This window comes from Trachypithecus francoisi, unplaced genomic scaffold (genome assembly GCF_009764315.1).
Source record: "Trachypithecus francoisi isolate TF-2019V2 unplaced genomic scaffold, Tfra_2.0 Lachesis_group7, whole genome shotgun sequence".
In the NCBI taxonomy this organism is placed as follows: Eukaryota; Metazoa; Chordata; class Mammalia; order Primates; family Cercopithecidae; genus Trachypithecus; species Trachypithecus francoisi.
Genome location: NW_022681472.1, coordinates 95,055,113 through 95,083,091, shown reverse-complemented (window position 1 = coordinate 95,083,091; position 27,979 = coordinate 95,055,113). Strand labels below are relative to the sequence as shown.

At 50.5% G+C, this 27,979-nt stretch overlaps 1 protein-coding gene across 1 annotated transcript in view; it reads left to right on the top strand.

Annotated features, from left to right (window-relative positions):
- TRAPPC9 (trafficking protein particle complex 9) overlaps positions 1–27,979 on the top strand; it is a 705,809-nt gene that overhangs the window by 522,762 nt on the left and 155,068 nt on the right. The window contains exon 18 of the mRNA XM_033202702.1: positions 8,309–8,462. Coding sequence (XP_033058593.1) covers positions 8,309–8,462 — 154 coding nt within the window. The remainder of the gene's footprint in view (positions 1–8,308; positions 8,463–27,979) is intronic.

The window sequence follows — 27,979 nt, the reverse complement described above, 5'->3', positions numbered from 1 at the left end:
GGCTCCTCCCTGCTTTTGCTGGACCTGTGGCCGTTTGGACCCAGCAGGCCAAGCAGTCCTGTTAAGATGGAAAAGCTACTTCCTCAGGAGGCCTCTGCAGAAGGAAATCAATTAAACATGGCCCGTGGTGCAGGAGCCCAGGTCTTGCGCTACCTTCTGCCGTTTGAAGAGGGAGGGCAGCTGGCAGCCAGTGGCATTAGGTGAATTCCGTTTTCTTAAGCACTATTTTCTGCGCTGAAGAAAACAGTACTTAAAGGTCCTAAAATAAACATTGATCCGGAGAAGTGCAAGCGGAGGGGCTGTGCTTCCCACGGCAGTGCTGGCTGGGCTGGAGGGAGAAGCTCCCGACGTCGGCACTTCCAAGCTGAGAACAGGCACTGCTCAGGGAAGGCAGTGTCTGGCTGAGTTCTAAAGTGCAAGGGGAGCCAGCTCCGTGGTGGGAGGGCCGGGGAGGGCCCCTTGCTCTGGCTGTCTTGCTCACGCTCTGGTGACTGGCGGGTGATTTCTACTCGTCTGAACTCAGTACACCTCTCTGTGACGTGAGGGTGGTGATATAGGATCTCTGTAAGCATAAAATGAGATGCTGTGTATTTGGGGCTTTCCCAGTGCAGAGTAGGGGGCTCTTCGCAGGTTCCCTCCCTGGGAGACCAGCCAGGCCGATTGATCGAGGAAGCAGAGTGCTCAGAGCACACCATCCCTCTTCGGAGAAGCCACCTCTGCAGAAAGAGGCCCCCGTTCCCTGATGCTCACTGTACTCCCAACCCTTGGCCTTCTCTGAACTCCCAGAATCCAAACTGAAGAAACAATGGGCCCCACTCAACCTCCAATTTACAGTGAGGAGCTCAAGATTCAGAAAAACGAGATGCCTCCGAATCATAGACTGACATGATTGAAGGAGTGCCAGGCTCTGCCTCACGCTTGCACCTCCTCAAGCTTCTCCCATTGAGTGTTTTTCTAACCCTAAGTGGAGCAAAGAATAGGACAGCAGACTGCCTGGCCCCAGGCCACAGCTTGTTTATTTGCAACACGGACCTCTGGCAGAGCTCTCAGTCCCCTAACTGCATGGGCCACAGCTGGCTGTGTGGGTGCTGGGCTGCTTGTTAACAATGAGCGGTATTATCTCCAAGCACCTGTCAGCGTGTGTGCCCGAGTTCAGGCGATAGGGATGGCTCTCTGGACCCTTACAGTCGACGCTTACCACAGGTTCCTGGCTCCTGCCAGCCTGGCTTTGAATTCTCTGTCTCCCATTTGCCATCTCTGTGGCCCTGGGCAAGCGACCTTATTTTCTGCAGTAGGCAGATCTGCTCCCTCCCAGGGCTGCTGCGGGGATGGAGGTGGTGGCGACAGAGCCTGTTGCTTGGCAGCGGGGCGGGCCCACGGCAGGCCCAGGGAACAGGGGCACCATGGCTTTGGTGTTGGTGCAGTCCCTGATGGCGCTGTGATTGGATCACCTAGAGCTTTGACTTTCAGAATACAGCTTATCTTTCCCCTTCAATTGAAAATAATAATGAGGAACGATTTCTCTTTTTTACCATCATTGATCTAGGAGGCTGAAGGAGAAAATGATCCTCTCTTGGGGTGTGATCCATATGTCCGTGTTCACGCCATTTCCTTGTCTGCTCAAAGTCCCTTCTCATTCAGGATGGACGAGTCAGGAAGATGACTGCTTCCCTCTCACGTGGGAACTTCCTTACAACACAGAGCATAGGCTGGTGTTCCGCACAGGCAATGGATTCCCATATGATGTACCACATACATTGGCAAAGCTAGTCCTATAACTAACAACTATCTCTCAATGAAAGTTCAGTTGAATTATATGTGGCCAGTCCCCTGAGATCCGAATCCTTGATTTGTACTTAAACGTCACTGTGACTTCCCTGGTGAGGCTATCAGCTGTTCAAAGACTGAATGGTATGATCTGGTATTTTAGAAACCACCATTTTTTTGTAGACTCTTCAAAAAATCACAGCACCTTTTTTTAGTGCCAACTCTTGACTATTATCGCCACATTTGGCCATAAAATTAAACATGAAAATTGACATTCAATAATCGTGTTAATTTTATGTAACTCTGCCTTCAGAGATGAACAGAATCAAGTGCAGTGGAGCGCCGCGTTCCGAGGGGCGGGTGGAGGCCGCCCTGCGTCTGCTGTTTCACAGGAAGCCCTTCCTTGGCCTTGCTTTTTCACTTTGCAACCTTAGGTCGTCTTAGCGCCTCAGCTCCTCAGTCTCTTCATCTGTAACGCGGGATTCAGAATCGTGACAGCAGCCTCTATTTATAGGGTGCTATGAATGTACCAGATACTTCGCTGACCGTTTGTATCCACCATCTATCTTATTTAATCTACACAAAATCTTACAAAATGGGGTTTATCAGCCTCAATCAGATTTTAAAAACTAAACCACAGTGTTTTGCACCTTGTGAAGAACTTTAAAATTGTGAGCGAATGTGACTATTCCAGGAGGACAGTGTCCTGAGGGGGTTTATGTAGTTGGACAAGCCGCCTAGAAGAGCCAGAGTTGGATTGTGTGTTTTCTAGGCCTGTACAAAAGTAATTGCACTGACCTAAATATAAGCTCCCCTGAAGTCCTGCCTTGAAAGATTTGTGTGGGTCTGGTCCTTTCCTCCATCCGGGATTTAAATCTATTCCCTTTGGCGAATCTCTAGAGAGCATTTCAAAGTGCCAAGTACATTTACACGCACAAGCCCCTGCCTCACAGAGTGAACAGTGACCCAGCTAGTATGAATCTTATTTTCCAAAAGGAAGTTTGGGTATAGAGAAGCTATGGCTTGTGTAGAAGAGACACAGGTGACTCAGACAGCCCTTCCCTCACAGAGCTCCCAGCCCAGGACCAAAGATTGCTCTCTGGTTCAGCAGACAGCTGTGGCAAGGACTGGCCTGTTGTCCCCTCTGCCCATTCGGTGAAGATGTCTCTGCCCCGATGTCCCCTGCAAAAACCCTCCTGTTCTGCAGAGAATCCTGGACTGGGAGCCCAGACTCAGATTCTTGTCTTGGTCAGACATGAACAGCGGGTAATACGCCTTGTCCTCAGCATGAAGTCCTTACTTTATTAAAAATTGAAACAAGGCTGGGCATGGTGGCTCATGCCTGTCATCCCAGTATTTTGGGAGGCTGAGGTGGGAAGATCAGTTGAAGTCAGGAGTTCGAGACCAGCCTGGGCAACATGGTGAAACCCCATCTCTACTAAAAATACAGAAATTAGCCAGGTGTGGTAGTATGCGCCTGTAATCCCAGCTACTCAGGAGGCTGAGGCACGAGAATCAATTGAACCCGGGAGGCGGAGGTTGCACTGAGCAGAGATTGCACCACTACACTCCAGCCTGGCCAACAAAGCAAGACTCTGTCTCAAAAAAAAAAAAAAAAAAAAATCAAAATAATAACATTAGAACCCACTCTAGCAAAAAGGCATCACTCAAAGGCTGTTACCATACTGGGCAGACCCCTGGGCCAGGCCTGGCACCGCCACCCTCTGGGAGCCCGCCCAAAAGGCCATTCCTGCCAACACCCGCTGCAGACGAGGCAGGTGACTTCACCGTTAGTTCTGCACAGGTTTCCTCGCTCACCTTTTCCACGCAGTTTCCAAAGATAATGATTTCCTACCACTTTGCTATGACTTGTCAGAGCATCAGCCATGGTTTTGAATCACTTTTTGGATACGTTCTGATGCGGAATTGCATGAATATTCTCTGATGTGTCACTCACCCCAACATAAGACCTCACCTGTGTGTTTAAGCTTAAACCCAGGGCGAGGAGGGATGTGCCACTGCATGCAAACCACACCTGCAGGTGGGCAGGCTTCTGAGGCCACGGGGGCCAAGTGGTGAGGACGGTGGCATGAATGTGGCATCACGGTGTCATTGCTTTGTTGTTGTTATGAAAAGCAACTTGCTCATTGAGAAAGTCGTTACATAGCCATCAAGGCACCCACCTAGTCATGGAGTGTGGGCTGGTGATGGTAGACCCTGCTGCTGGTGCTAAGAACTTGCAAAGCCTCCCAGCTGTTAGGTGCAGGTAGCGCTGACTGCATTCCGCAGAGATGCTCAGGGAAGTGCCAGGCCTCACCCCAAAGTCACCTCCACGCCGAGCTGGGCATCCAGCCCAGGTGGTGGGCTCCAAAGCCTGCCGCCATCTCCCGCTGTGCTGCCACCCAGTACCCACCATAATGGACAGGCCACTGCCAGCCACACCTCAGCACCTTCTGCCCTTCCCCTCTGGAAGACGACTGCAATAGGTGGTCTCAACTTCGGGCCCCTTGGTGGCCCTGGGTTTCTTCCTTATCTTCCAACACCCAGGTGTCCCTGCCTGCAGGTCCTCTCCCTGTGAGCCTCTCAGCCAGGTGCCACCACCCCACATGCCCTCTGGCACTCCCTGTGGGACAGACACCCTGTCCACATCTCTCCAGCCACCCACCATCATCGGGAGCTCTACTCTCCACAGGAGTGACAAGCCTCAAACCTAATGGCCTTGGCTCTCATTCAAAGTTCTGGCAGTGCTGCCACTAAATTTAGAGCAAGGTCACCTACCAGGGCAGCCCGCCAGGGGCTCTCACCTTCTATGATGCAGGCCTTGCAGCTGCTGCACTCAACGCAACAGTGTCTTCCGGCAGAGGTGACCTCAGGTGTGAGGACTCCTCCATGGGAAAACCTCTTGCAGTTTGCCAGGTTAACAGGGCTGCCATCACAGGGCTGCCATCACTTCCTGGTGGGGAGGAACCAGGAGAAGGGGGCTCAGGTTTAGGGGCTGTGCCTGGGACCACATGGATAGAAGTATTGGAGGTGGATAGAGGTATTAGGTACAGCTCCTCTGGTTTGGGGAATTCATCCTTGGCTCTCGGAATTCCGGCAATAGGACTTGAAGCTGGTTGACCTTAGGTGAGTCACTCAGTTTCTTGGTAGGCCAGTTTTGTCACTGCAGGAAAAGGAATGTTGCCTTTGTCGCCCATCCCAGGGCTGCAGAGGAGAGGGTGATTATAAATGTGGGAAGCGGTTGGCCGTTCACACAAGCAGCAGAGGCCTGTTCGGGGCAGGGTCTGCAGTTCCAGGGTCTCTGTCCCATGCTGCTCTGCAAACAGCATAAGCAATAAATGATCTCTCATTAGGTGTCCTGCCTAAGCAAAGCAGAGCCGAGTAAAACTCAAGACAAAACACAGAGGACGAAGTCTGACACAGGCTCTGAGCCAGGCTTGCTAGCTCCGTGATGTTGGGCCAGATGGCTTGGACACTGAGAGCTGCAGCCTGTCATCTGTAACATGGAGCAGAGCACGGCCTTCCCTGGGCTGGCTGTAAGTTAAAAAAGATGAGCATGCACACAGAACACCCAGGGCTGGGCTTGGCACACAGCACGTGCTCCTTACGTTTTGTTTTCTTCCCTTTTCTGTTTTATGGGCAGAGTTGGCTACAGTTTTAAGGTTGGAGGGGGGTAATAGAGTGTGATGATTACTTAACCAGAAATTGTTTGAAAGATACCCCCAGATAATCACACAAATGTAGTTCCAGTGGCCGCAGCAGCCAGTGTGTGCTCTGACCCAGGGAGCTGCCTGCTGGCTGCTTCTCCCTTCTGTGTTCAACAGGAAGAGAACTTGGTACAGGGAACTACTGTCAAACTCAACTGAGAGGTGAAAGTTGTTAGTTCCTTTTGGATTATCAAGCAGTGAACTTAAGCTGGCCTTTTTAGCAAAACTTAGGAAATAGTCTGACCTTTTGTTTGAAGAGAGCACTAGTTTGCTTCAATCTGCCTCTGAGGTGGGGAAGTAAGAGGAACTTTTTGCTGGTTGGAAAATTAGAAGCTCTCGCTGCACGGGTAGGTTACTCACAAGAGAAGAAAGAGACATGGTTAGTAAGCTTCTGAAAAAATGTTCAACCTCAGGGGGAATTCAGACCTGCACATTAAAACATTAGTGAAGTGGCATTTTGCCTATTACTGCAGAGATTAAAAACTGATCATCACCAGTATTGGCAGTGGTGCAGAGAGGGAGACAGGCCTGTCCGTGCTGCTCAGGGATGAGCTTCTGGAAGACTCGGCCTCTGAGCCTGAAGCACCTCACACCCTCGAATCAGTGGCTCCACTTCTGGAAACAGATCCTGAGAGTCAGTCATAAGTGCAGACAGAAACACTCAGCACAAAGATGTTTGTCAGGCCTTTTTCTACAGCAGTCATTTTTTTAAAACATGAAAAAAAGCAGGGAGTCCAAAAAGTAGGAGAACCGTTCTGTAGGCTACGATACATCCTAAGATAGAATATTTCGCAGTCTAATTTTTAATGATGGGAAAATGTTCATGGCATATTAAAGGGATAAAACAAGACTTCAAACTATGTGTGTGGGTATATTTCTTTGTGTATATGATACATCATGATTTATAAATATATATGTAGTGATTTTAAACTATGTTAAATACAAATACTTAGGGAAAAGACTGTAAAGATATTAACATTAGAGTATAATATTTGAATGCTTTTATTTTCTTTTTTATGCTTTTTCTGTCTTCTAACTGTTTAAGCTATCTACTTAGATAACCGGAAAATAATAGTAAAGGTGATTTTTTAAAAAACCATGTTTTGCAACAAAAGCACCGTTCTCTGCTTACAGGGAGTGTCTCTAGCTCTTATGGGGCTCAGTCCCACACATCATGCCTCAGGCCGAATGCTGGAGATTTATTGACACTGCAGTAGTTCTTTCCCAAGCTGTCCTGGAGACCGAGACTTCTTCTTTGGGTTTAATCCTGTCTTTATATCCCCTTAACAGCAGGTCCTCTTATTTCTTGCTTGTTCAAGGGACTAGCCACAGAGGCCAATTAGAGCGTGGTTTTGCTGAATATTTTGGCCGCAGCACAGTCTATGCAATAATAAAAAAAAGGCCGACTTTTTTTTTTTTTTTTTTTAAGACGGAGTCTTGCTGTGCCATTTAGGCTGGAGAGCAGTGGCACAATCTCGGCTCACTGCAACTTCCGCTTCCTTGGTTCAGGTGATTCTCCTGACTCAGCCTCCTGAGTAGCTGGGACTACAGGTGTGCGTCACCACGCCTGGCTTATTTTTGTATTTTTTATAGAGATAGGGTTTCAGCATGTTGGCCAGGCTGGTCTCAAACTCCTGACCTCAAGTGATTCTGCCTGCCTCGGCCTCCCAAAGTGCTGGGATTACAGGCCTGAGCCACTGTGCCTGGCCCAAAATGCCTACTCTTATCCATTGACTGATGAACCCTCAGTCATTGTATTAGTTTGTTTTCACACTGCTGATGAAGACGTACCCGAGACTGGGCAATTTACAAAAGAAAAAGGTTTAATTGGACTTACAGTTCCACATTGCTGGGGAAGCCTTGCAGTCATGGCAGAAGGCAAGGAGGAGCAAGTCACGTTGTACATGGATGGCAGCAGGAAACTCCGCCTTATAAAACCGTCAGATCTTGTGAGATTTCCCCCATGAGAACAGTATGGGGGAAACTGGCCCCATGGTTCAATTATCTCCCACCTGGTCCCTCCCACAACACGTGGGAATTATGGGAGTACAATTCAAGATGAGATTTGGGTGGGGACACAGCCAAACTATATCATTCTGCCCCTGGCCCCTCCCAAATCTCATATCTTCACATTTCAAAACAAATCATGCCTTCCCAACAGTCCCCCAAAGTCTTAACTAATTTCAGCATTAACTCAAAAGTCCACAGTCCAAAGTCTCATCTGAGACAAGGCAAGTCCCTTCCGCCTATGAACCTGTAAAATCAAATGCAAGCTAATTATTTCCTAGATACAATGAGGGTACAGACGTTGGGTAAATACAGCCATTCTAAATGAGAGCTGAGGGGGGCTGTGGGAGGGGCACACCCACCTGCCTGAGAAGGAAAGGGTGGGGGGAGGAGGCAGGCAGCACTCAGAGGATAAACAGGAAGTTCCCAGTGGGCTGATGGGTCCCCAGGTTAAATAATTGTGAGCGTTCTCCATGACTGTCTGCACAGGACTGTAAGTCGCCATCCAGCTCACTGTCTATGGCACATTGGTTCTTCCCTGCCTTGCTGTGTTATGGAACGGAAATTTTTGTCTGGGGTAACACAGGTCTTCCCAGAGGTTTGAAGCAATGACTGTGTCTTCAGCTCCAAATTGTGTGTTGAACCAGCTCTGAAGTCAGGGCCACCTTGGGAGTCTATTATTTCATTTTCTTGGAATGAATCCATTATGAATTACTAACGATAATGATTCATTATAGTGTCTCACGCTGGCATGTGCTGATTCTCCAACAGCCGGCAGAAATTGCCTTACTGATGAATTCTCTGCTGTGTTTTCCCCTTTCTCGTAGAATGGCTATTCAAGTGGACAAGTTCAACTTTGAGAGTGTCCCGGAGTCCCCTGGGGAGAAGGGGCAATTTGCAAACCCCAAGCAGCTGGAGGAAGAGCGGCAGGAAGCCCGAGGCCTGGAGATCCACAGTAAGCTGGGCATCTGCTGGAGAATCATATCCTTTTCCAGGTGCCACCTGCGCCTGGGGGCACCTTTGCTCGGGGTTCTGACCTCTAAGAAAGACCTATGAGGGTCTTAGCTATTGAATTTTCACCGCAGATAGCTTAGAAATGCTGTGGCAAGGAGATGTGGACCAAAGGCTTGGCATTTCCTTAACCTCTTAACGCTTCAAAGGCCGACTCAGAGCAGTATTGATTGGGGACGAGGAAAGGTCTTCTCGGAGCCGGTGGTGCTCTAGTCTTTGGATCACATGCTTCTTGCCAGTGTTGATATTCATGCTAGTGACAGGTTCTAATGGCCACCTATCAGTGCCGGGCTCGGGGGGTTCACAGACTGACAGCTGAAAACACGAGTGCAATTGTCTGAGAAACTGAAATCGGATTGTACAGCTTACCGAGGCATGAAGATGCCGTTTTGAAAAGGCGGGGAGAGTTTTCAGAAGGATTTCGTGCCATAAACACAGTGTTTCACAAAGTCACGGAGCCTAGTCTGGACTTCAGATCAATGCCTGACTCCTCGCAGACACTCCGCTGACTGACCCAGCGCTCTGGAGAAGCCCAGGTTCCCTCATTTGTTTGTTCAGCCATCTTTGGAGAGCACCTACTTTTGAGTCAGGCGTTCTGCAAGGCATTTAAAAGGCTGAGATGCAAAGACAAGGTCTCCATGCAGTTGTTTGTCTAGCAGGAAGTGGATGTGTCCTCTGGAAATTAAACACTGCTGGGGAGCAAGGACAGAGCCCCCTGCCGAGTGCTGTAGGTTCAGAAGCCACTGGGTGGGGGCATTCAAGGAAGGCTTCATAGAGGGGGTGAAGTTGTTGAGTGGCTGCTGGAAGTGGATAGAAGTTTATTACAGGGACAAAGGTAGGAAATAGCCCCAAAATACTGAGGCATGAGAGCCCATCTCCAGGGAAGGGGCAGCTCTGATGGGAATGTCTGTTAATGACCTCAGTCACGCACACATTCTGCAGACATGGGGATACACACATTGCTCCATTGTGTGCTCTGGGATCCTTCCAGGTGGCCTCCTGGATTCCGAAAGGGTCCTCACTCTACACAGCATAGGTTCCAGAACCTGAGGCCAATTCCTTTGTTCAAGCTAAAGGGATTTGGGGCCTGGCAGACTCACTGTCTCCAAAGAGTTTGTGACAAAATAAGGACTTTACATGTAGATAGAAGGTTTTGTGAACCAGACACGAAAAACAGAGTGCTTGGGGACTCACAGAGTGAACAGGAACAGTCTGTTGTGGAGTTACAGGCATTTGTCTCTGGTACAGAGAGAAGCAGAAAGGTGGGGATAATGGGAGTTGTCTTTCCCTTGCATTCCCCTCAGAGCTCAGCACAAAGTCAGGGTTCAGCCAGTTCTTAACAAGCAAAATGCCATAGCAAGGAAGCAAGTCAAACTGGTTTCCACCCGTCGCCCCATTTATCTCCTCCACGTCTCCCTGGCCAGCACTGTGGCTCCCATGGAGGAAATTGAGTCTCAGCCATGAGGGGTAGGGCCGGGGACCAACCCAGGTAAGTTTGCCGGCAAAGTGCTCACCCCTCAAGTCTCAGACTTCAAATGAGAAGGCTCCGCAGACAACTCCCATGCTGTCAGGCTGGGGAAAGGAGGGACCCCTGGCGCCCACCTCCTGGCGTCTGTGCTGGATCTTGGGTCTTTCTGATAGGCCGATGTTTCTGGTAATCTTTCTGTCTTTCTGTTGGTCTTTCTGATAGGCTGAGGGTTGGAGAGGCTCTATGTGAGGCAGGAGGCATCTCTCACTCGCGGTCTCAGAGACTCAGCATCTGGCCGGGAGCCCCGTGCAGAGCAAAGCAGTCCTGGATGGGTCTGATGCGGCCCCAGCTCAGCACCAGCAGCACCAGTGGAGGAAGGGGCAGGTGCATGGTGTGCCTGGCAGATTATTCATTCTCCTGAATGATCTCTCTCTCCGCTCAGATAAAAGCCAGAGCCCTAGGATGGTTGGGATTTTGACCTCTGTGTCCCCACACTTCACAGAGTTTGAGCCCTCCCCTCCCCTCCCAGGGTCTCATTGTGCTGGGCACACAGGGGCATCCTGCTAGTGTCAGAGCTACTGCCTCCAAGACACCACCCTGGGCTGGTGCTGCCCTGGGCCGTGTCGCCCTTGTCAGCAACCTGACTCCCGGGGTGGTTTCATCATCCCGTCTTCCTGTGTTGCGGATGAAAACTGCAACTCCACTTCACAAAGAGAAAGTGGCGCGGCCAGCTCCTGCACCCCGTAGCTTGTCCGCAGCCTGCAGTCCCCGCCCAGCACATGCTGCCTTCAAATGGGATGATAGTGGCCCACAGAACTCTTGTGTTCTTTGAAAACCAGTATCAAAAAAGTACAAAATGTCTTTGCATTTGACTTCTCTATTTTCTGTATATTTGCTTAATAATTCACATGAGGCATATTTATTGATTGCCTACCATGTGCATGGGGCACACCTGCCCCATGCATTTTCTGATGGGAAGTTTCTGAGAGCTTGATTGTCCCTATAGGCACATTTAGTGAAAGAGAGTTAACATTAAGGACATTCTCTCTCTCTCTCCCGCCCTTTCTCCCTCCCTCCCTCCCTCCCTCTCTTTCTCTCCCTCTCCTCTCCCTCCTCCCCACTCTCATCTGTTAATGACATCTGGCATCAGAGGAATAGCAGAATTTTGCTATTGTAAACCTGAATTCAAGCAGATGGAAAGACCAAAGATTGAATTGGCTAATAATTTCATTATACATTTTAATAGTATTTTCTAAACATTTCGACTTTGTGAGAACATTGAGGCTTAATTTGACACCCATCCATAGTTGTAGCAATTGCCCACCTGTAGTGCGTGGGTCTGGGTAGATGTGTTTTAAAGGAAATTGGTGATCTTGCGCTGGGTAGATGCACACCTGTCTAGGCAGCATCTACAATGACACGATGGGCAGCCCAGGGCTGCCGCGAGCTCTCGCCCCACTCTTCACCTGTTAATGACAGATAGGATACAGATTTGCTTGTTCGTAGGAGGTGAGCCCTGGAGATGCCCCCATCGAAGGGGAGGGGAAGATACAGACTTGGGTACTTGCAGTGCAGCGTTATGAGGCTGATGGGAGCTTCCCTCAGGTCGCAGCCTGCAGGAGTGGATGGAGATCTCAGCCCATTCCCGGTCACGGAGCGAGACGGAGAGGGCCCAGGGCGCAGCATGTGCCATCCTGTCCTTGGCATGGGACCCAGAAGGCAGACTATGAGCATGGCCAGATTGATGTCTTAGAAAGCCACGCTGGCCACAGCGTGACAAGTGGGTTGCAAAGACGCAAGCGCCCCTGGGGACGCTAGTGTGTTGAGGAGCCACTGCGTGAGCAGCTCTAAGTCAGGAACCAGGAGGGCCTGAGCAAACGGAGCACCCAGGAAAAAAGCGTCGAGGGACCACGAGGGCTTGAACAAAGGGAGCGGCACGGGAAGAAAGTGCAAAGGCGACCACTCATCACCGAGAATCTACAGGGTTCAGATGGGGGTGGCCTCTGAGCGCCTGTCCCTTCCCCCCTCCTTCCCAATCCTCTCTTCTCCCATCTTTCCCTCCTGCCCCTCCCGTATGTCCTTCCCTACTTAATTTCTGTCGAAACAGAGGGTTAAACTTAGTAGCCTCCTTGTTCTTGTCCCCTCCTTCAGCCCCCATGTGTGAGTGGGCACCCCCAGGCACTCCTCCTAGAGTGCTGGAGGGCTGTGGGTGGCCTCTGAGTAGCCCCCAGCACTGCTGACCAGCCCCTTCTCCTACTCTGAGACTGGGCAGGTTTATCATAAGGAGCCCAGGGCCAGAGAAATTACCATGAAGACACCTAGGATCGTGTCCCAAGGCACTGGCCGGACACGAGGTCCTGTCCCTGCTGTGGACAGGGTGACCTGTTGTGGGGGAGGTGGCCCAGGGTGATCAGCTGTCCTGTTTCCGGGGGGGTTCGCATTCTGGTGCTGGGCCGGACTAGATGAGCTAATGGGTTAGGTACCCTTTTTTCTTTTCTTTTTTTTCCTTTTTTCTTTTCTTTTCTTTTCTTTCCTTTTTTTTTTTTTTTTTGAGGCAGAGTCTCACTCTGTCACCAGGCTGGAATACAGTGGCACAATCTCGGCTCACTGCGATCTCTGCCTCCTGGGTTCAGGAGATTCCCCTGCCTCAGCCTCCCGAGTAGCTGGGACTACAGGTGTGCGCCAACACGCCTGACTAATTTTTTTGTATTTTGGTAGAGACGGAGTTTCACCATGTTAGCCAGAATGGTCTCAATCTCCTGACCTCGTGGTCCACCCGCCTCGGCCTCCCAAAGTGCTGGGATTACAAGCATGAGCCACCGCGCCCGGCCGGATACCCTTTTTTTCTTGAGGAAATCTCTTTTCTTAAACCCTATTTATCATTCTTCTTATTATGACTATGAAAACCACTTCTTATGTGGCTGCTATGTGTTAGCTACTGTATAGCAAGCTGTCCTCACTAGCTGCCACCAAGCCTGGGGCCGTGTATCCCAGGAGAGGCCGGGAAACCTGATCAGACACAGGCAGGTTCCCACCTTTCTCCCACCAGTCCCGGCCCCGGGTGACCTTGGTCATGGCCACCTTCTCTCTCTGTTTCTCTGTTCTCATCCCAAAGTGGGGACCGCAAGGGCTTCTACTTCCCCAGAGCTGCACAGGGCGAGTCCCTGCTCCTGGGGTACACTCAGGGGACGCACTCTCCCTGTGTCCCTCCCTGTCACGCATACGCCAAGTTGGAGGGCTTCTGCTGTCTTCGCGCATTTATCCTTATTCTATCCCAGGATCAAAGTTTTCACAAAGGACTCCTAATGCTCGCAAATCTCTTAAGCCCTTTCTTCCACATTTCCTAGGCTTTCTTGCCCACATCAGCCTGCTGATTTTAAAGAGACTCCTTCCCCCCAGCCCCTCGACCCAGACCTCTCCTGCTTGATAAGAGCATGCTTGTTTGTAATGTCTGTGTGGTTTCCCTGGAGGGCGGGGACATCTCTTCCTGGTACAGGCAGCGTCTGGCCCAGAGAGCCAGACTTATTTGCTATACAGCAATGCTTTTTTGGATGAAACCTACCCTTCCTTTCAGCTCCTTGGTACCCTCTTCTTTTAAGCTTCTTCTTACCCTCCAGCTACCAATACTGGACAATTTTACGGAACTTGGGAAACCTTAGCATAGCAAACTCTCTGTGAACTCTGTTAATAGCAGATAATAGCCTTTACCACATGATCTAGAAATCTTCTATATTTGACTCTGGGGTAGGACTAATGATGCCACATTGTTGAGGACTGGAGCCTAGGGTCAGAGGCTGGCCCTGCCACTTCCAGCATCCAGAAGGGGAGGCCATGTGACCTGAGGGCCACGTCCTCAACTGTGCAGCTGGTGTGACAAAACCTGCTGCAGACCGTTGCTGTCAGGATGAGTTCTAAGAACCATCGGCCTTTCTGATCACCTATGGGTGAGCAGAAGCATTTTCCTTACCCCAGATCTGCAAAGCAGGTAGTATCTACCCCTTTCAAAAAAATAAGTAAATTTTAGAAGTTCAGTAACTCACCAGATATTGTGCAACTAGAAGGATAGTCAGGATCCCAAAACTTGTTATTTTCCCGTTGACTGCTTCAACTGAGGTCACACCTGCAAGGTGCAGACATAGCTCCTGGCCCTGGAAGGCATCAGCAAATGTGAATCCCCCTTGCCCGTTTCCTGCTGGAAGACCCCATGCCACGCTGCGACCTGACCTCAGGTGAGGTCCTCCTCACTCATCCTTCAGAATGGGCCTCACTGTCTGCTCCTCAGAGCCTTCTCTGCCATCAGCCTCCCTCCTATCTCGCCCTGGCTGCAACAGCCCCTTCCCTTGGGCTCCTGTGACACCCAGTACTTTATTCTTGTTAGTTACAGTCTTTAAGTAGTACTTAAAAATGTACTTTAAGTACTTTAAGTAGTACTTTTTAAAAAATTAGTTTTTTCTGCAGGTTTTCTCCTTTGCCAGATTGTGCTGTCTTGAGGTCAGGTGGAATCCTGTTCATCCAACAGCTGTTACTGAGGAGCTACCATGTGCCAGAGGTTAGACTGAACACCAGGGCACACCAGATGCTCAAAATCAGATGTAGACCTTGCTCTGATAGTGTGTATTCTCTTTTGCTTGCCCAGGTACCTATAGCTAGCACATAGGTATGAAAACTGTTTGTTTTTTGTTTTGTTTTATTTTTTGAGATAGAGTTTCACTCTTGTCACCCAGGCTGGAGTGCAATGGTGTGATCTTGGTTCACTGCAACCTCTGCCTCCTGGGTAGCTGGGACTACAGGCACCTGCCACCATGCCTGGCTCATTTTTGTATTTTTAGTAGAGATGGGGTTTCACCATTTTGGCCAGGCTGGTCTCAAACTCCTGACCTTGGGTAATCTGCCCACTTCGGCCTCCCAAAGTGCTGGGATTATAGGTATGAGCCACCATGCCCAGCCTAAAATGATTTGTTGGATGAATAGTTTCCATTTCAATGACACAGCAAACAGAATGGCTACCAGCTCAGTTGCGCTATGCCTAGTGCCATGATGAATGTGTGAAAGGAGCTGCAACTCACAAGACGAGTCTGCGTCACCACTTGGCTCCTTTTCCAGAGGCAGCCCTGCACAGACCGTCTATGGTGGAAGCAGGAGAGGGGCACGCTTTGGGCAAGCTTAGGGTCAACTCACCCTTTCATTATCCTTGTTTTTGTTGCAAATCACCCTTTGGAGAGCATTTCAGGGATTGGTGCAAGGCTTGCTGAGGTATCAGAATCCAGCTGTGTGAGTTGGAGTAGGAATAATTGGGTGCAACAGTTTGATCCCCATGAAGGCGAATGACCTAGGCCGTCTGGGCAATCTCTTCCCACCAGGCTGATAAGCATCCGCCTCCTCCGTTCTGTCTGGAGGAGCATTTTTAACCAATTTGGCTGCTTTGAGAGTGAGGCACAGGCTGGAGAAGCCCAAGGCAAACAGCTTTAGATACCCAGTGTAGGGGATGGGAGTGGAATATCTGTGAAATGCAGAGGCCAAATGAACAGATATGACTTGGAGAATGGAGGGATGTGGACAATGTAACCATGACCTCGGTACAGAGGGCCTCGTGTCCTCGAACAGCTGCCTTCCCAGGCACAGGGAGCCCAAGCACAGCTTGGGTCTCAGGCTGTGCATTGCCGAGGGCTGTTGAGTCTTGCAGACAACAGTCACCCTCTGCAAAGTGAAGAGGCTCCACAGTGGCGTCGGTGTTTGTCAGTTTTATTTGGGCTTCACAAGCAGGACAGCTTAAGGATTTTAGGCACAGTGGCCCTGTTTGGGTGATCCCACCTAGAATACAGTCACACTGGGCTTTGTTCTCCATGTTCAAGACTGCCTTCTTTCCAGTAAGGAGGAGTTGCCTTCAGCTGACCTCTCCTCCATTTCAGGACAGAGGCGGGACTCAAGCACTTGACCTGGGCTGTGTGGGCCTACCCTTCGACCTCTCACAGTGGCTTCTGGCCTATTCTCAGACATGCTTCCTAATGGAGCTAGCTCCGTCATATCTCCTGAAAAAAATTAAATGTCTTTAAACAAGATTCTTTAAAAACGTAGCACACTGTGTTTTTCTAATCGTTATGTTTGGAGATATAGTTTTCTCTAAATGAATTTTACTATAAATGGCTCTTGCCATCAGTACAGCTGATTCCTTGATCATTTTAAGTAAAATGCAGGGTTGCATTTTGTGTCTGCCTTGAGGGAATTTGGCTCTTATAGCTGTTTGTAATAACGTGGTTCTGAGGCCTTTAATCTCCCGTAGCAGGGAAGCCCTGCCAGCCACAGAGAGACGTCCTGCCTTGCCGGCCAACAAGGCCGTCACATTGCCCTGGCTGTTTGGCCTTCGATGGGCTGGGGGGTAAGGTGGGAAAGGCACAGATTTGATTGCTGCCTCCCCCAAATCCAAATCTGGTGGCCTTGCACACCTTGGAATGACTTCGAAAGTAGTCAGGGTTTGACACATAGGCAACACAGACTTCAGATCTGGATCATGAGAGTGGGGAAGGGCCTTTCCCAGCATTCACGGCACCGTTTTCCATCTTCGTGTGTGTGCATGCATGCGTGTGTGAACACGCACACGGATCGACGTGCGTTGTGTTTGTGTGATCAGGTACATGTTGGACATATACACACTCTGTATTTTTATCGTGATGATTATTGTGCGCATGCGTAGCTTATGTAATAGAATCATAAAATTACAGAGCTTAAGTAACAGCTAAAACCCATATGGCACTTAGTAGATGCCAGGTACCGTTCTGGGCGATTTATATAGATTTATTCCCTTGACTTTCACGACAACTCTCTGAAGTAGTTTTATCCACATTGCACAGATGAGAAAACAGGGAGGCCCAGCGAGGTCACCTCGCTTGTTGTAGGTCACCCAGCTGGTCCGTGGCAGAGCGGGAGGCACGGGCAACTGCTGCCCTCAGTGCTGTGTGCTCGGCTCCCTCTAGGAAGAGCACAAGAGCCTCTGGCTTCTGCCACGGCCTCGCATTATCCCCACTTACCAGAGGGAGCCTATGGAGATGGCAGCATTCCTAGGTCTCACCACTGATTGGTACCCATCGCCCCATGCAGAACTCTGTCCATGTCACCCGCTCTCCATTGTGGGACTCTGGAATCGTCTCACCCAAGCAAGATTTGCAGCAGTGAGCCAATTGCAGACCTCTCCTCTTGGCAGCACACCCCACTGCGTGACGTCTTCTGTCCAGTTGGGTCTCTGACACCAGGGAGCTCAGCCGAGATGCTGGGGGCACTTACTGAAATGAGAGCAGCAAGAGCATCAGCGTTCTGAAAGTTCATGATGCAAATTAGAAAACAGAGTCATGGCAAAGAGGCTCATTAATCATTTAAAGCAGTCTTTCCATTAGTGTAATTTCTATTTATGACAATTCGCTAATTTATTTGATCTGAAGTGGGGCTGGGCTGAGCCCCTGCACCTGTAGGTCATTCACTCCCGAGCTTGTGCGTAGGATGCAAGCAGCGTATTTTCCAGCAGGGAGAGATGACCCGTCTGAAGGCACCCCCACCCCAGAGTGCCCACTTCATGATGCTCAACCCAAATCCAGTGTGGAAACCTTCACACCAAATTCTCCATGACAGAGCTCACGCTTTTGCTCTGTAGACTTTGGATACTCACCAAATGTTCTGAGCATAGCACTTACCTTTTTTTTTTTTTTTTTTTTTTTTTTTGAGAGATCAGGCTCACACACCTCAGGTCTACAGGTTCCGAAGAGAACCTCACAGATTCCCATCTGGCTTCACGTTCCCCAGGAGCAGAGTGAATCGAGCAATCATTTTTTCCTAAAATGCCAAACCAGGTCATGGTAGACTTCAGTCACATAAATATAGACAGGATCTCAAAGCTGCCCCATGGTTTCAAATGGTCTTTGACTGCGGTACATTACCAAATATTTTACTGCTAATGGCCTCGCAGAAAATGACAGGGAAGGTGTTTTATTAACCTTGTGCGTTTGCTTTGCATCTGGCTGGGTTTGTCAAAGATTTGGAAGTGAACACTCATAGTTCCCAAGACATGGAGATTAACTGAGATGGCATGTGTGAAAACGTTTGTCAACAAAAAGGCTCTGTACAAATATTGATTAAATAATGTGATAAATAAGGAAGACTGACTGCTGATAATAAGTAGGATATAATACTCGCCCAGGAGGCTGGGCTTCATAAACATGGGGAGGCTCCCACCTTGGTCTCTGAATCCCCAGCACCTAACACAGCAAGGACAGGACGGGTGCTCTGCAGGGTGCAGCGGCAGCAGCCAGGGAGGACAGAAGGTTGGTTTCCAGGGTAGGGACAGCCCAGGTGAGGCAATGTTTGAGCTCTAGAAGGTGGGGGTGTTCACCAGAACAACAAGGCTAAGGGTGCTCCAGGTAGAGGGGAAGCCGAGCAAAGACAGCAAACAGCCCCATCTCTGGAAGCGAGGACCCAGACGCACACGGGCTCAGGGTCTAAAAGGGGAAAGGGCAACAGGAAAAGCAAGCTGCGAGGGAGCTTGTGGATTGTGCTGGGGTGTTGGGACTTTGTCCTAAAAGCAGTGGGTCGCCCTGAAGGGTTTTGACCCAGCAAGCGACGGGATCACCTTCACCGTGAAGAGGACGGACAGCTCTGATCAAATGGTGGAATGAAGTCTTCCTTTCCATCTGCTCCTGGCCTGGCCTTGTATGTCTAGAACACATTTGGTTCTGTGGGGTTGTGCTCTCTGCCTTTGGAAATTAGGCACAAGAGTCTCCAAATATACATATAGGGCAGGACAGTAGTGTTTCTGCTTTCTCTCCTGGCCTCCTGCCCTCAGCCCTTGGTGAGGCCTTTAAAGAGTGTTGAGTTGGAATGAAGGAAGCCAGCAACGGACGGGATTCTTGCTGGTGTGTAGGTTACCTGACTTGTGAAACTCATTTCTGCTCTAAAGGGTTACAGTGGAAAACCAGAGCAGTGACCCTTGTCTGAACCCTGCAGTTTGCAGAGAAGGAAGATAGGATGGGGTCTCTCTCTTGTGGGTCATTATGGAAGTATCCAGTATAGCTCAGGGCACAAGTGACCATTGAACCACACAGGTGTGAACTACATGGGTCCACTTAAGTATAGATTTTCTTCCACCTCTGCCACCCCAGAGATAGCAAGACCAATGCCTCCTCGTCCTCCCCTTCCACCTACACAACGTGAAGATAAGGATGAAGGCCTTTATGATGGTCCACTTTCATTTCGTGAATAGGAAATGTGTCCTCTCTTCCTCATGATTTTCTTAATATTTTCTTTTCTCTAGCTTACTTTATTGTAGGAATATAGTATGTAATACGTACAACATGGAAAATATGTGTTAATGGACTGTTTATGTTATCTGTAAGACTTGGGGTCAACAGTAGGCTATTAGTAGTTAAGTTTTGGTGGAGTCAAAAATTACATGTGGATTTTCGACTGTGTAGGCGGTAGGCACCCCTGACCCCATGCTGTTCAAGGGTCAACTAAATATCCTTTTTTGTTTGTTTCTGTTTTTTTAAATTCTTTTTTTTTTTTTTGAGACGGACTTTTGTTCTTGTTGCCCAGGCTGGAGTGTAATGGCGTGATCTTGGCTCACTGCAGTCTCTGCCTTCTGGGTTCAAGCAATTCTTCTGCCTCAGCCTCTCAAGTAGCTGAGATGACAGGCGCTCACCACCACACCTGGCTAATTTTTGTATTTTTGTTGGAGACGGGGTTTCACCATGTTGACCAGGCTGATCTTGAACTCCTGACCTCAGGTGATCCACCCACCTCAGCCTCCCAAAGTGCTGGGATTACAGGCGTGAGCCACTGTGCCTGGCCTGTTTCTGTTTTTTCAATGTGTATTTTTTTCTCTTCAAGCCAGATTTTTTAACTTACAGAAGGGTTTGAGTTCATACTGTTGGAGAGAGCGGGGTATGACATATGCAACTTTTGTAAACCTCAGTTTCCCCTTTGCAGAAGAGCCACATCCTCTGCATCTTGCATGTGGTGGGCATGAGGCTTGAATGTGGCTCTGAGTTGAGCATGCTGTGTAATCTTTGTGGGCTGAGCACACACATAAGACCACTGCTCCAAGGAAGCATGGCTTCCTCCAGTGCCAGCTACAGAGTAGATGCTCAGTAAATGTTCCCGGACACAAGCTTGTGTGGGTGGACATTCGTTGATAAACTGGCCTTGCATAGATGGTAACTGAAAGCTACCATCAGGTTCCTTCTGCGTCATCCCTGGAAAAAAAAAATCATTCATTCAGTTGACTTGTACTTCCTACCAACTCTGTGGAAATGAATTAGGGACTCGGAGACAGTAAACTTCCCTCTTATCCTCAGGATGCTCACCGGTTTCTAGTTTGGGAAATCAGCCATGGCCACAAGTATCTGGAGCACAGGGTGGCTGGCGCTATAGTGGGAATGAGGCACGGGGCCCAGAGCCAAGGGGCAGCCTGCCAAGTGCTGTGCTGGGGCTCCCTTCTGCCAGATTTGGGGCTCCTCTTCCTGGGCAAGTAGCCACCCCTTGCCCCTCTTCTAGGAGGAGCCCCACTTGTGCAGGCCACTTACTCCTAGAGTTACGCATCACCATCTCACTGGCAGGGGATGAGCTGACACCGTTATTGGCCTAAGCCAATAATGCAGAGCACATCTGTGTTCCCACTGCCTTATGTCCTCCCCCAGAAAGCTTCATGTGTGACCCCACAGGAGAAAAAGGCTTTCCGAGTCCGAGGGGCTCTCGACCTCTTCAAGGGGCCAACACAAGTGCCTCTAAGGTTCCACAGCACCCAAAAGTCTCTGTGCCTTTAGTGCTACTTTGAAGGTGAGCTCCTGACCCTGTCACTCTGGCACGCTGTGGACTTCAGGCTGGTTGCGCTGGAATCGTGGATTCGTGGGAGGAGTCTGGACGGGGAAGGGGGCACTGCTCTTGGAGCAGCAGACCCCAAATTTGATTCCCCACTGGGGTGAGTTTGAATCTACCCCCTTCTGGCTATGTGGCTTTGGGAGCATTACCTAATATCCCCAAGGAGGCTTCCTAAACCTGAAGTTGTTGTGAGGACTAAGTAGGATGATCTGTAGGTAACTGACACATCATAAGTGCTCAGTGAAAAGCAGCAGGCATTTATGGAGCCTGTATCGTGTGGCGGTGACCGGGGCACTGTCCCGTCCTCTCCCAGGGCTTGGAACCACAAGCAGTCCTCTGAATTCTTTAGTGGATTGGATTGCATGTTATCTGTTCTTCGAAGTAATATTTTCCCATGGGAAGGCCCAGAAGCTAAGCAGTTGGGAAGGTGGGGCTGCCTCCTCATTGACCTTGCTGGTTTGAGCAGGGATGGCAGAGGAAGGTTAAACTGAGCAGAGATAGCCCCAGCCCCTGGACCTCACGGCTCACTGCCTCCACAGGTGTTTGACCATTAGGGCAGGTGAGCAAACTGTAATGGACTCCAAGTAACTCAGCCGCGTCTCTGAGGCAGAAAGTGGCAAGCTTGGAGGACACTGTGAGAGGAATTTGTATTTCCTTGCAAGGGCGTTAGAAACTGCCTGTGGGCAGCTCCAGATATGAGAACATGAGCTGGGCTGGGACGTGGGTTTTCTTAGCGCTCAGGCACACAGGGATGTCAGTCATTAAACAGTGGGCATGGATTAGGGGACTTCTGTGAAGCCTGGGTTGGCCCCAGCAGTGATTTCACAGTTCTGCTGCCAGTGTCTTCATCTCTGTCTCCTGAGAGGCAGGGACAGAATGGTGGGGGTAAAAACCTGTTGACGATTTGGAAACTTCATCCCCAAGTGACTAGGAAGAGCCTTGATGGGAGGCACCTGTTTCAGCACCATGGAGAGCTCTCTGCTGGGCTTCCCTCTGGGCTGGAAAAACATTGGCCAGGCTGGGTGTGAACACTGACCCAACCACTGGCCAACTGCGGGGCCCTGGTACAACCTGGCCCTGTGGACAGCAGGATCTTTGCCCAGTGGGACTCATGGCTCCTAGTTTCCAGGTTTACTGAAGAATCAATACAATATATCGAATAATCCCTGAAAGCCAGAGAGCAGAGTGTGGGCTCGGGGGTCAGCCTGCCTGGGTTCAAGCCTAGCCCCTGTCACTTGCTAGCGGCATTGGCTTTCTTTTTCTTTCCATGAGCCTCAGTTTTCTAGAAAAATCTTTGAAATGAAAATAACAGTACCTATCTCATACCCACCATATTCTGAAGTCCTAACTTGAAAGTAGTGAGTATTGCAGTGAGAAGATGTGGGTTGGACAGTTACCCAGGGCGTCCCTCACAGCAAGCACCTTGGAAATGTTCTCTATGGTGGCAATAATGATAGGAACTACTATTGTCATCATCATTATGGATTGACCTCTTGCTCCAAATGCCAGGGTCCATGTATTTAAGAGACAGTAGCCACCCCCATCACTGCCACCATTGCCACTGTGTGTTGTAGTATTACAACTATGGCTGTAATCGCTGCTGACCCATCAGCCAGCCTTGCCATTCTTGTGCACAGGCTGAGATGCAAGACTGTTTGGGTGGCTTACAGGACTGAAAGGAAGTCAGATATGCATGCAGGTAATTAGCTTTATTAGCTCAGCTGTATAATTTTATGGCTCACGTCCGAAAGCAAATTAATATAGAAATATGCTATTGGAATGGCTTCCAAAGCTCCAGCACCATTTGGCAACTTGGTAATTACTCACAGGCGGACTTGCTCCCCGGACTAATCACTGCAGAGCTTCTCAGCCTGGCCGGGCCTATTAGGCATGGTCTCTGCTCTGCAGGCACGGGGCTGCTGCCTGCCTCCAAAGCCTGGTGTGAGACTTTTTAATGAGAGTAATATGCCATAGTCTAGGTCTTAATTTCATGAAAGTGAAAATAAACTCCAAAGAGAATCAAGAGGGAAAACAGAAAGAAAGAAAAACAAATATGTGTGTTTTGAGCCCAAATGTGTCAGTGACTTGCCTCCCTAGAGCCCCTCAGTTCTGACCAGGGTGAGGCCACAATTGAGCGCGGCTGTGTCCCAGCGTCCCAGGCCTGTAGCGAACTGTCAGCATTTAGTTTTGTTCATGGCGTTACCAAGGGCACATTATTGTTTACTTTTGTTATACTAATTTTTGTATTACTTTAAGTAGGTGCACATGGTTCAAAATTGTTTTAAAAAATAGACATTCCCATCTGCCCTGTTTCCTCCCCGCCTCCCAGAGTGCCCACTTTTGTTTGTTTCTTATAGAAACTTACAAAATTTATTTCTGAAATAATAAGTACATGCAAACACACCCTTTTTACCCCAATTTTTTTTACACAAAAGGTATACATTTTGCATCTTGCTTTTTTCACTTACTGCATATCTTGGGAAACTTTTCATATTATTTCATAGACAATGTTCTCTCTCCTCTTTCCTGCTGCAGAATATTACCACAAAGTGGGAGCGTGCCTGTGTGCCCCCCCCCCGCCTTGTCAATAGGGATGCTTTTCCACTTCCATATTGTCACCAGTCTGGCAGACGGGCTCTTGAGGAGGTCCTTTTCCTCTGGAGATGTCGTTTTGCAGCAAAGAGCCTGGCCTCTGGAGTTACAGCGGCTCTGGGGGTGGCCGTTTTGTCCCTGAGTAGCCTGGGACACGTTGTTGAGCCCTCTGCTTTCTGGTTCTTTCCCTGAGTGAGAGTGGCAACTGTCCTGGCCCCACCTGGTTGAAGGGCACATGCACAGCACTTGCTGTAGTGCTCACCACAACTCAGGCATGTCTCGACATGTCTTCCCTTCCCCCTTCCACTCTGGGACCTGGTTGGACGACTCTGAGATTGAGAATGGGCCAGTGGGAACATTTTCTTCACTGAGAATTGGTCACTGCTCTGAGCATGACTTCGTGTGCCTGTAAGCCATGTGGGCCATGAGATGACAGCTGAACACCGAAACCAGAAACTGTGAAACTGAGCTCATCTTGCCAGCATGGCACACACGTTTCCACTCGCCCCTGCCTTTGATTATGTGAGTCACAGCATGGCTCACAGGGGGCTGGTCAGGAGCAGAGGAAGGGAGATCTGATGTCTTTTTTACTGAAGAGGAAGTTGCTCTGTTCTGTGGTGGCTGCAAGGCAGCCCCACTTCCCTCCGCTGCAGGCACTCTAGTTCCCGGGGTCCAGTCCCCTCACACTCTGCAGGGGATGGCGTTTCCTAGGAGGGGTGACATGCTCGGGGCACCACAGCAGTGGGGCTGAGCCCAGGCCGATGGTGGGGTAGGGGCTTGGGGCAAACTGACTCAGCAGAGCTGACCCCTCCCGGAAAGGATCACCCAGTCGTGTGCACAGTGACCAGTGGTCTCGTCGGGGGTTGGCATTGGCCCACTCCTGGGACTCCCCCTCGGGAGGGAAACAGCTTTGCACACTGCTTGGTGAGGGTCTTGTTGGTGCAGGGACTTGACCAGTAGAAAGTGCAGGGGACTGTCCTGAGTCAGCCTGAGACCTTCTAGAAGCTTACCCTAAATCAAAATTAATTGCCCGAAACCTCTAAGAATTCTCATAAAGGGCACTGGCTGTGTTTTCCCGCCAGCAGTGTCACAGCACGCAGGGCTGGTGTGGCCGATGGAGTAACAGGGATTGAGGAGGCAGCTGCAGGATGGCTCTGGGCAGGGATGCGGGTGCCAAGCAGTTGCCACAGAAGAATCCACAGAACTGGTCAGAGTTATCCGGGAGCAGGCTTGCCTCTGCCCCGTGCCCCTGTGGGCAGGGAGGACTTCCACTCTGTGAGCATCACGTGGTGCTAAGTGACATCCCAGGCCGGGGCTAGCATCCTACCCGTCACTCAAAGCCAGCAAGTTGTTTGACCTTCCTGAGGCTCGGTCCCCTCACATGTTAGACGGTACTGGCTGTGGTGCCAGCTGTGTGCTGAGGGGCAGCATCAGTTACCTCCTGGTGTGCCAGGGTAGATTGTCAGGGAGCCACTCTCTTCCTCATGCTGAAGATGAGTTGTGGGTGCACTGCTGGTGAAAGGCAGCTTTTGATGAAAACCATCCTTTTCTTTGTGGCTGTGTTCATGCGGACTTGCCACGCATGCTTTCATTACATTTAATCCATGTTTATGGAGCTACTTTTGGTCCCAGGAGTTGCATGAGACATGAGAGCTTCAAGAAGGGTGCTCACAGTGCCTCAAGGGAAAGAGACATGCAAGTGCCAACTGCAGCGCTGCTGGATCAGGCTCAAAAGAGCATTGTGCAGACCACCAGGGCAGGGCGGCCATGTGGCTGTGCTCAGTTGGCTCCCCTGAGGGGTACGGTTGTGCTGGGTCTGAAAGAGAGGAGTTGACCAGGCAGAAGAAGGGAAGGGACATTCCAGGAAGAGCTGGGCACAGAGCCCGGAAAGGAGAGAGCAGGGTGCGTCCAGGTCTGCAGCATGCGGTGAGGATGTGGATCTCCAGGTCCACTATGAAAACAGACGTGGAAATGGACAGTTAGCATGGGGCCCCTGAAGCTCCACAGGAGAGGAATCTCGCCAAGGCTGTGGGGCGCAGAGGAAAGAGCCCCTCGCCGGGGCTCTGAGAAACGTGGCACCTCTCCGGTTTGTAAACCCTTGGAGGGCAGAGTGAGTTACTCTTTAACTCCCACAGGGTCTGTAGAATCAGTAAGGTTGAAAGCCTTCCCCTCTATCTTTTCATCCTCCTGATCACCTGCAGAATGGGCACTGGGGACTCCCTCTGTCCAGAGGAGGTGCCATTGTGGACTGAGGCTGTGAACACTGCCCCCAGGGCCCCTTCTGCGGCTGATAGACGACTGGGTGCCAGTGATGGTGCAGCTTCTACAGCAGAGGAGTGCCTGTGGTTTGACACACTTCTACAGTGGAGGGATGCCCACGCCATGGCGCAGCTACCACAGTGGAGGGATGCCCACGCCATGGCGCAGCTTCCACAGTGGAGGGATGCCCACGCCATGGCGCAGCTTCCACAGTGGAGGGATGCCCACGCCATGGCGCAGCTACCACAGTGGAGGGATGCCCACGCCATGGCGCAGCTACCACAGTGGAGGGATGCCCACGCCATGGCGCAGCTACCACAGTGGAGGGATGCCCACGCCATGGTGCAGCTTCCACAGTGGAGGGATGCCTGTGCCTTGATGCACTCCTATAGTGGAGGAGTGTCCAAGCTGCTGTGTGCTTCTGTGGTGGAGGAAAGCCAGAGTGGTTTCAGAGCAGGTGTGGGTCAGGCTGGGGCAAGCTTAGGAGCCCTGGAATTGAGCAGTTTTGGAATACACTGTACCGTTTCCAAGAAAATGAACTGTGGGTGTCTGTCCCAAACCTGTGGTGCATGTTCCCCGTGACTGGGAGATGTCATCGTCGTAATACACGCAGGGCCAGGGCCAGCCCTCTGGCCTGTTCTTCGTCTTCCTCTGTCTCCACATTTTCTCCTGCGTCTCTTCTATCCTAGTGGGGCCCTACGGCCTCTGCCTCTGAGAGTCTTGAGGACAGACAGTCCTGAGAGCTAGACCGTCGTCAGTTCATCTGCAGCAGGTTCTCCTTCACCTCCTCTCCAGAGAGAGGCAGCTGGAGTCTCAGGGCCACCTTGGGGCTTCCCTCCCTGTGCCCTGACCTTCTCCTGGGAGGGTCCTGGTGTGAGCCATTGTGATGTCCCTTGGCTACTGCGTGGGGAGGGAGGGCCTCACGCTGGGGTGGGGGCCAGAGCAGCACAGCAGTGCAGGAGAACTCCCCGGCCGGGAAGGAGCAGGGCCCTGAAGCTTCTTAGCAGCCTTGCCTTTGTGCGGGGCTCGGGGGACTGCGCTGCATGTGCTCGTGGCGGCCTGTATATGGATATGTGCCCATTCACACTGGTGTACACGCACATATTCACACAGAAACATGACATTCGGTGCCTAGTATTGTTGCCCAGTTTCTGTAACTTGAGGCTTTGGCAGTGGCTGAGAATGCAGCCTCTGGGGTCAGAGTGGGCTGCCGTGTGGCATGTGGCCTTGGCCAGGTTCTTGACCTTTTTGTGCCTCTCTTTCCTTCTCTGCAAATTAGATAATGCCTACCTTGTAATGCCATGGTGAACGTTATATCACTGAGCACGTGTAAGCTGCTAGAGCGGGCCCTGCCTGCAGCACACACCCTGGAGATGGGAGCTCTTGGCTGTTGGTCTGCTCACCCCCACAAGTGTGCAGATCCATGGGGTTATGGTGGGCTCTGCATTTTTTGCCTGCCCTCTAAAAAGCCCTTGAGCCCCGAGTTTGATGATGCCTCATGGATTCAGGGAGCCCCAGGAGGGAGCAGGGCGCAGCCAGTCCCACCTGGCCTGTGGCCACCAGACCAGGAGCTCCAGGAGGGTGCAGCATGTGCCGCTGAGCTGGGTTCGGGGCCCTGCATCCAGCACAAGGCCCAGCCTGTGTGTATGAGCACGTGCATGGGGAAGCATAGGCATGGGAACCACACAGCCCTGGAATCCTAGCTCCAGCCCTCACCCAGCAAGACTGCAGGGAGGGTGAAGTGCAGGCCCCTGGACTGAGCACCTGCCCCTTCACCACGGGCCAGGTGTCCCTGGGCCTCTCCGACATGCCAGACACATGCTGCGCTTCCTCCCCTTCCTTCAGAAAAGTTCTTTAGTGTTGGCTGATGAGATTCCCTTACTTTCACATTCCTCACCTTGACAAGTAATTTAATATGGTGCCTTGAGCATTAAAATGGGGATATTCAAATCTGTGGGTTCAAAGGAAGAAAAACAATTCACTCATTATCCATGGAAATGAAACCCTGCAATGCCTGCTCATAAAGACACAGACCTTCCCAGCCAATCAGTTCTTAATACTAAGCAACTCCTCTTAAGAAAATAAAATTTCTGGGAAACTGAGCGTGGGTTGCCATTTACTCAGGAACTTGGCTGTGGGCGGGGTAGGGAAATGGAGACCCCTTCGCCTCAGCCGTAGTGAAAGCAGTTGGCCTAACAAGTGAGCTGAATAGTGGTCCCTTCTCGAGAGTCAGCACTCAGGCACAGACAGCCAGATATTTTCTAACCTCACTTGGGGCCTGAATCGCCTGAACTAGGTGCTGGGTTGT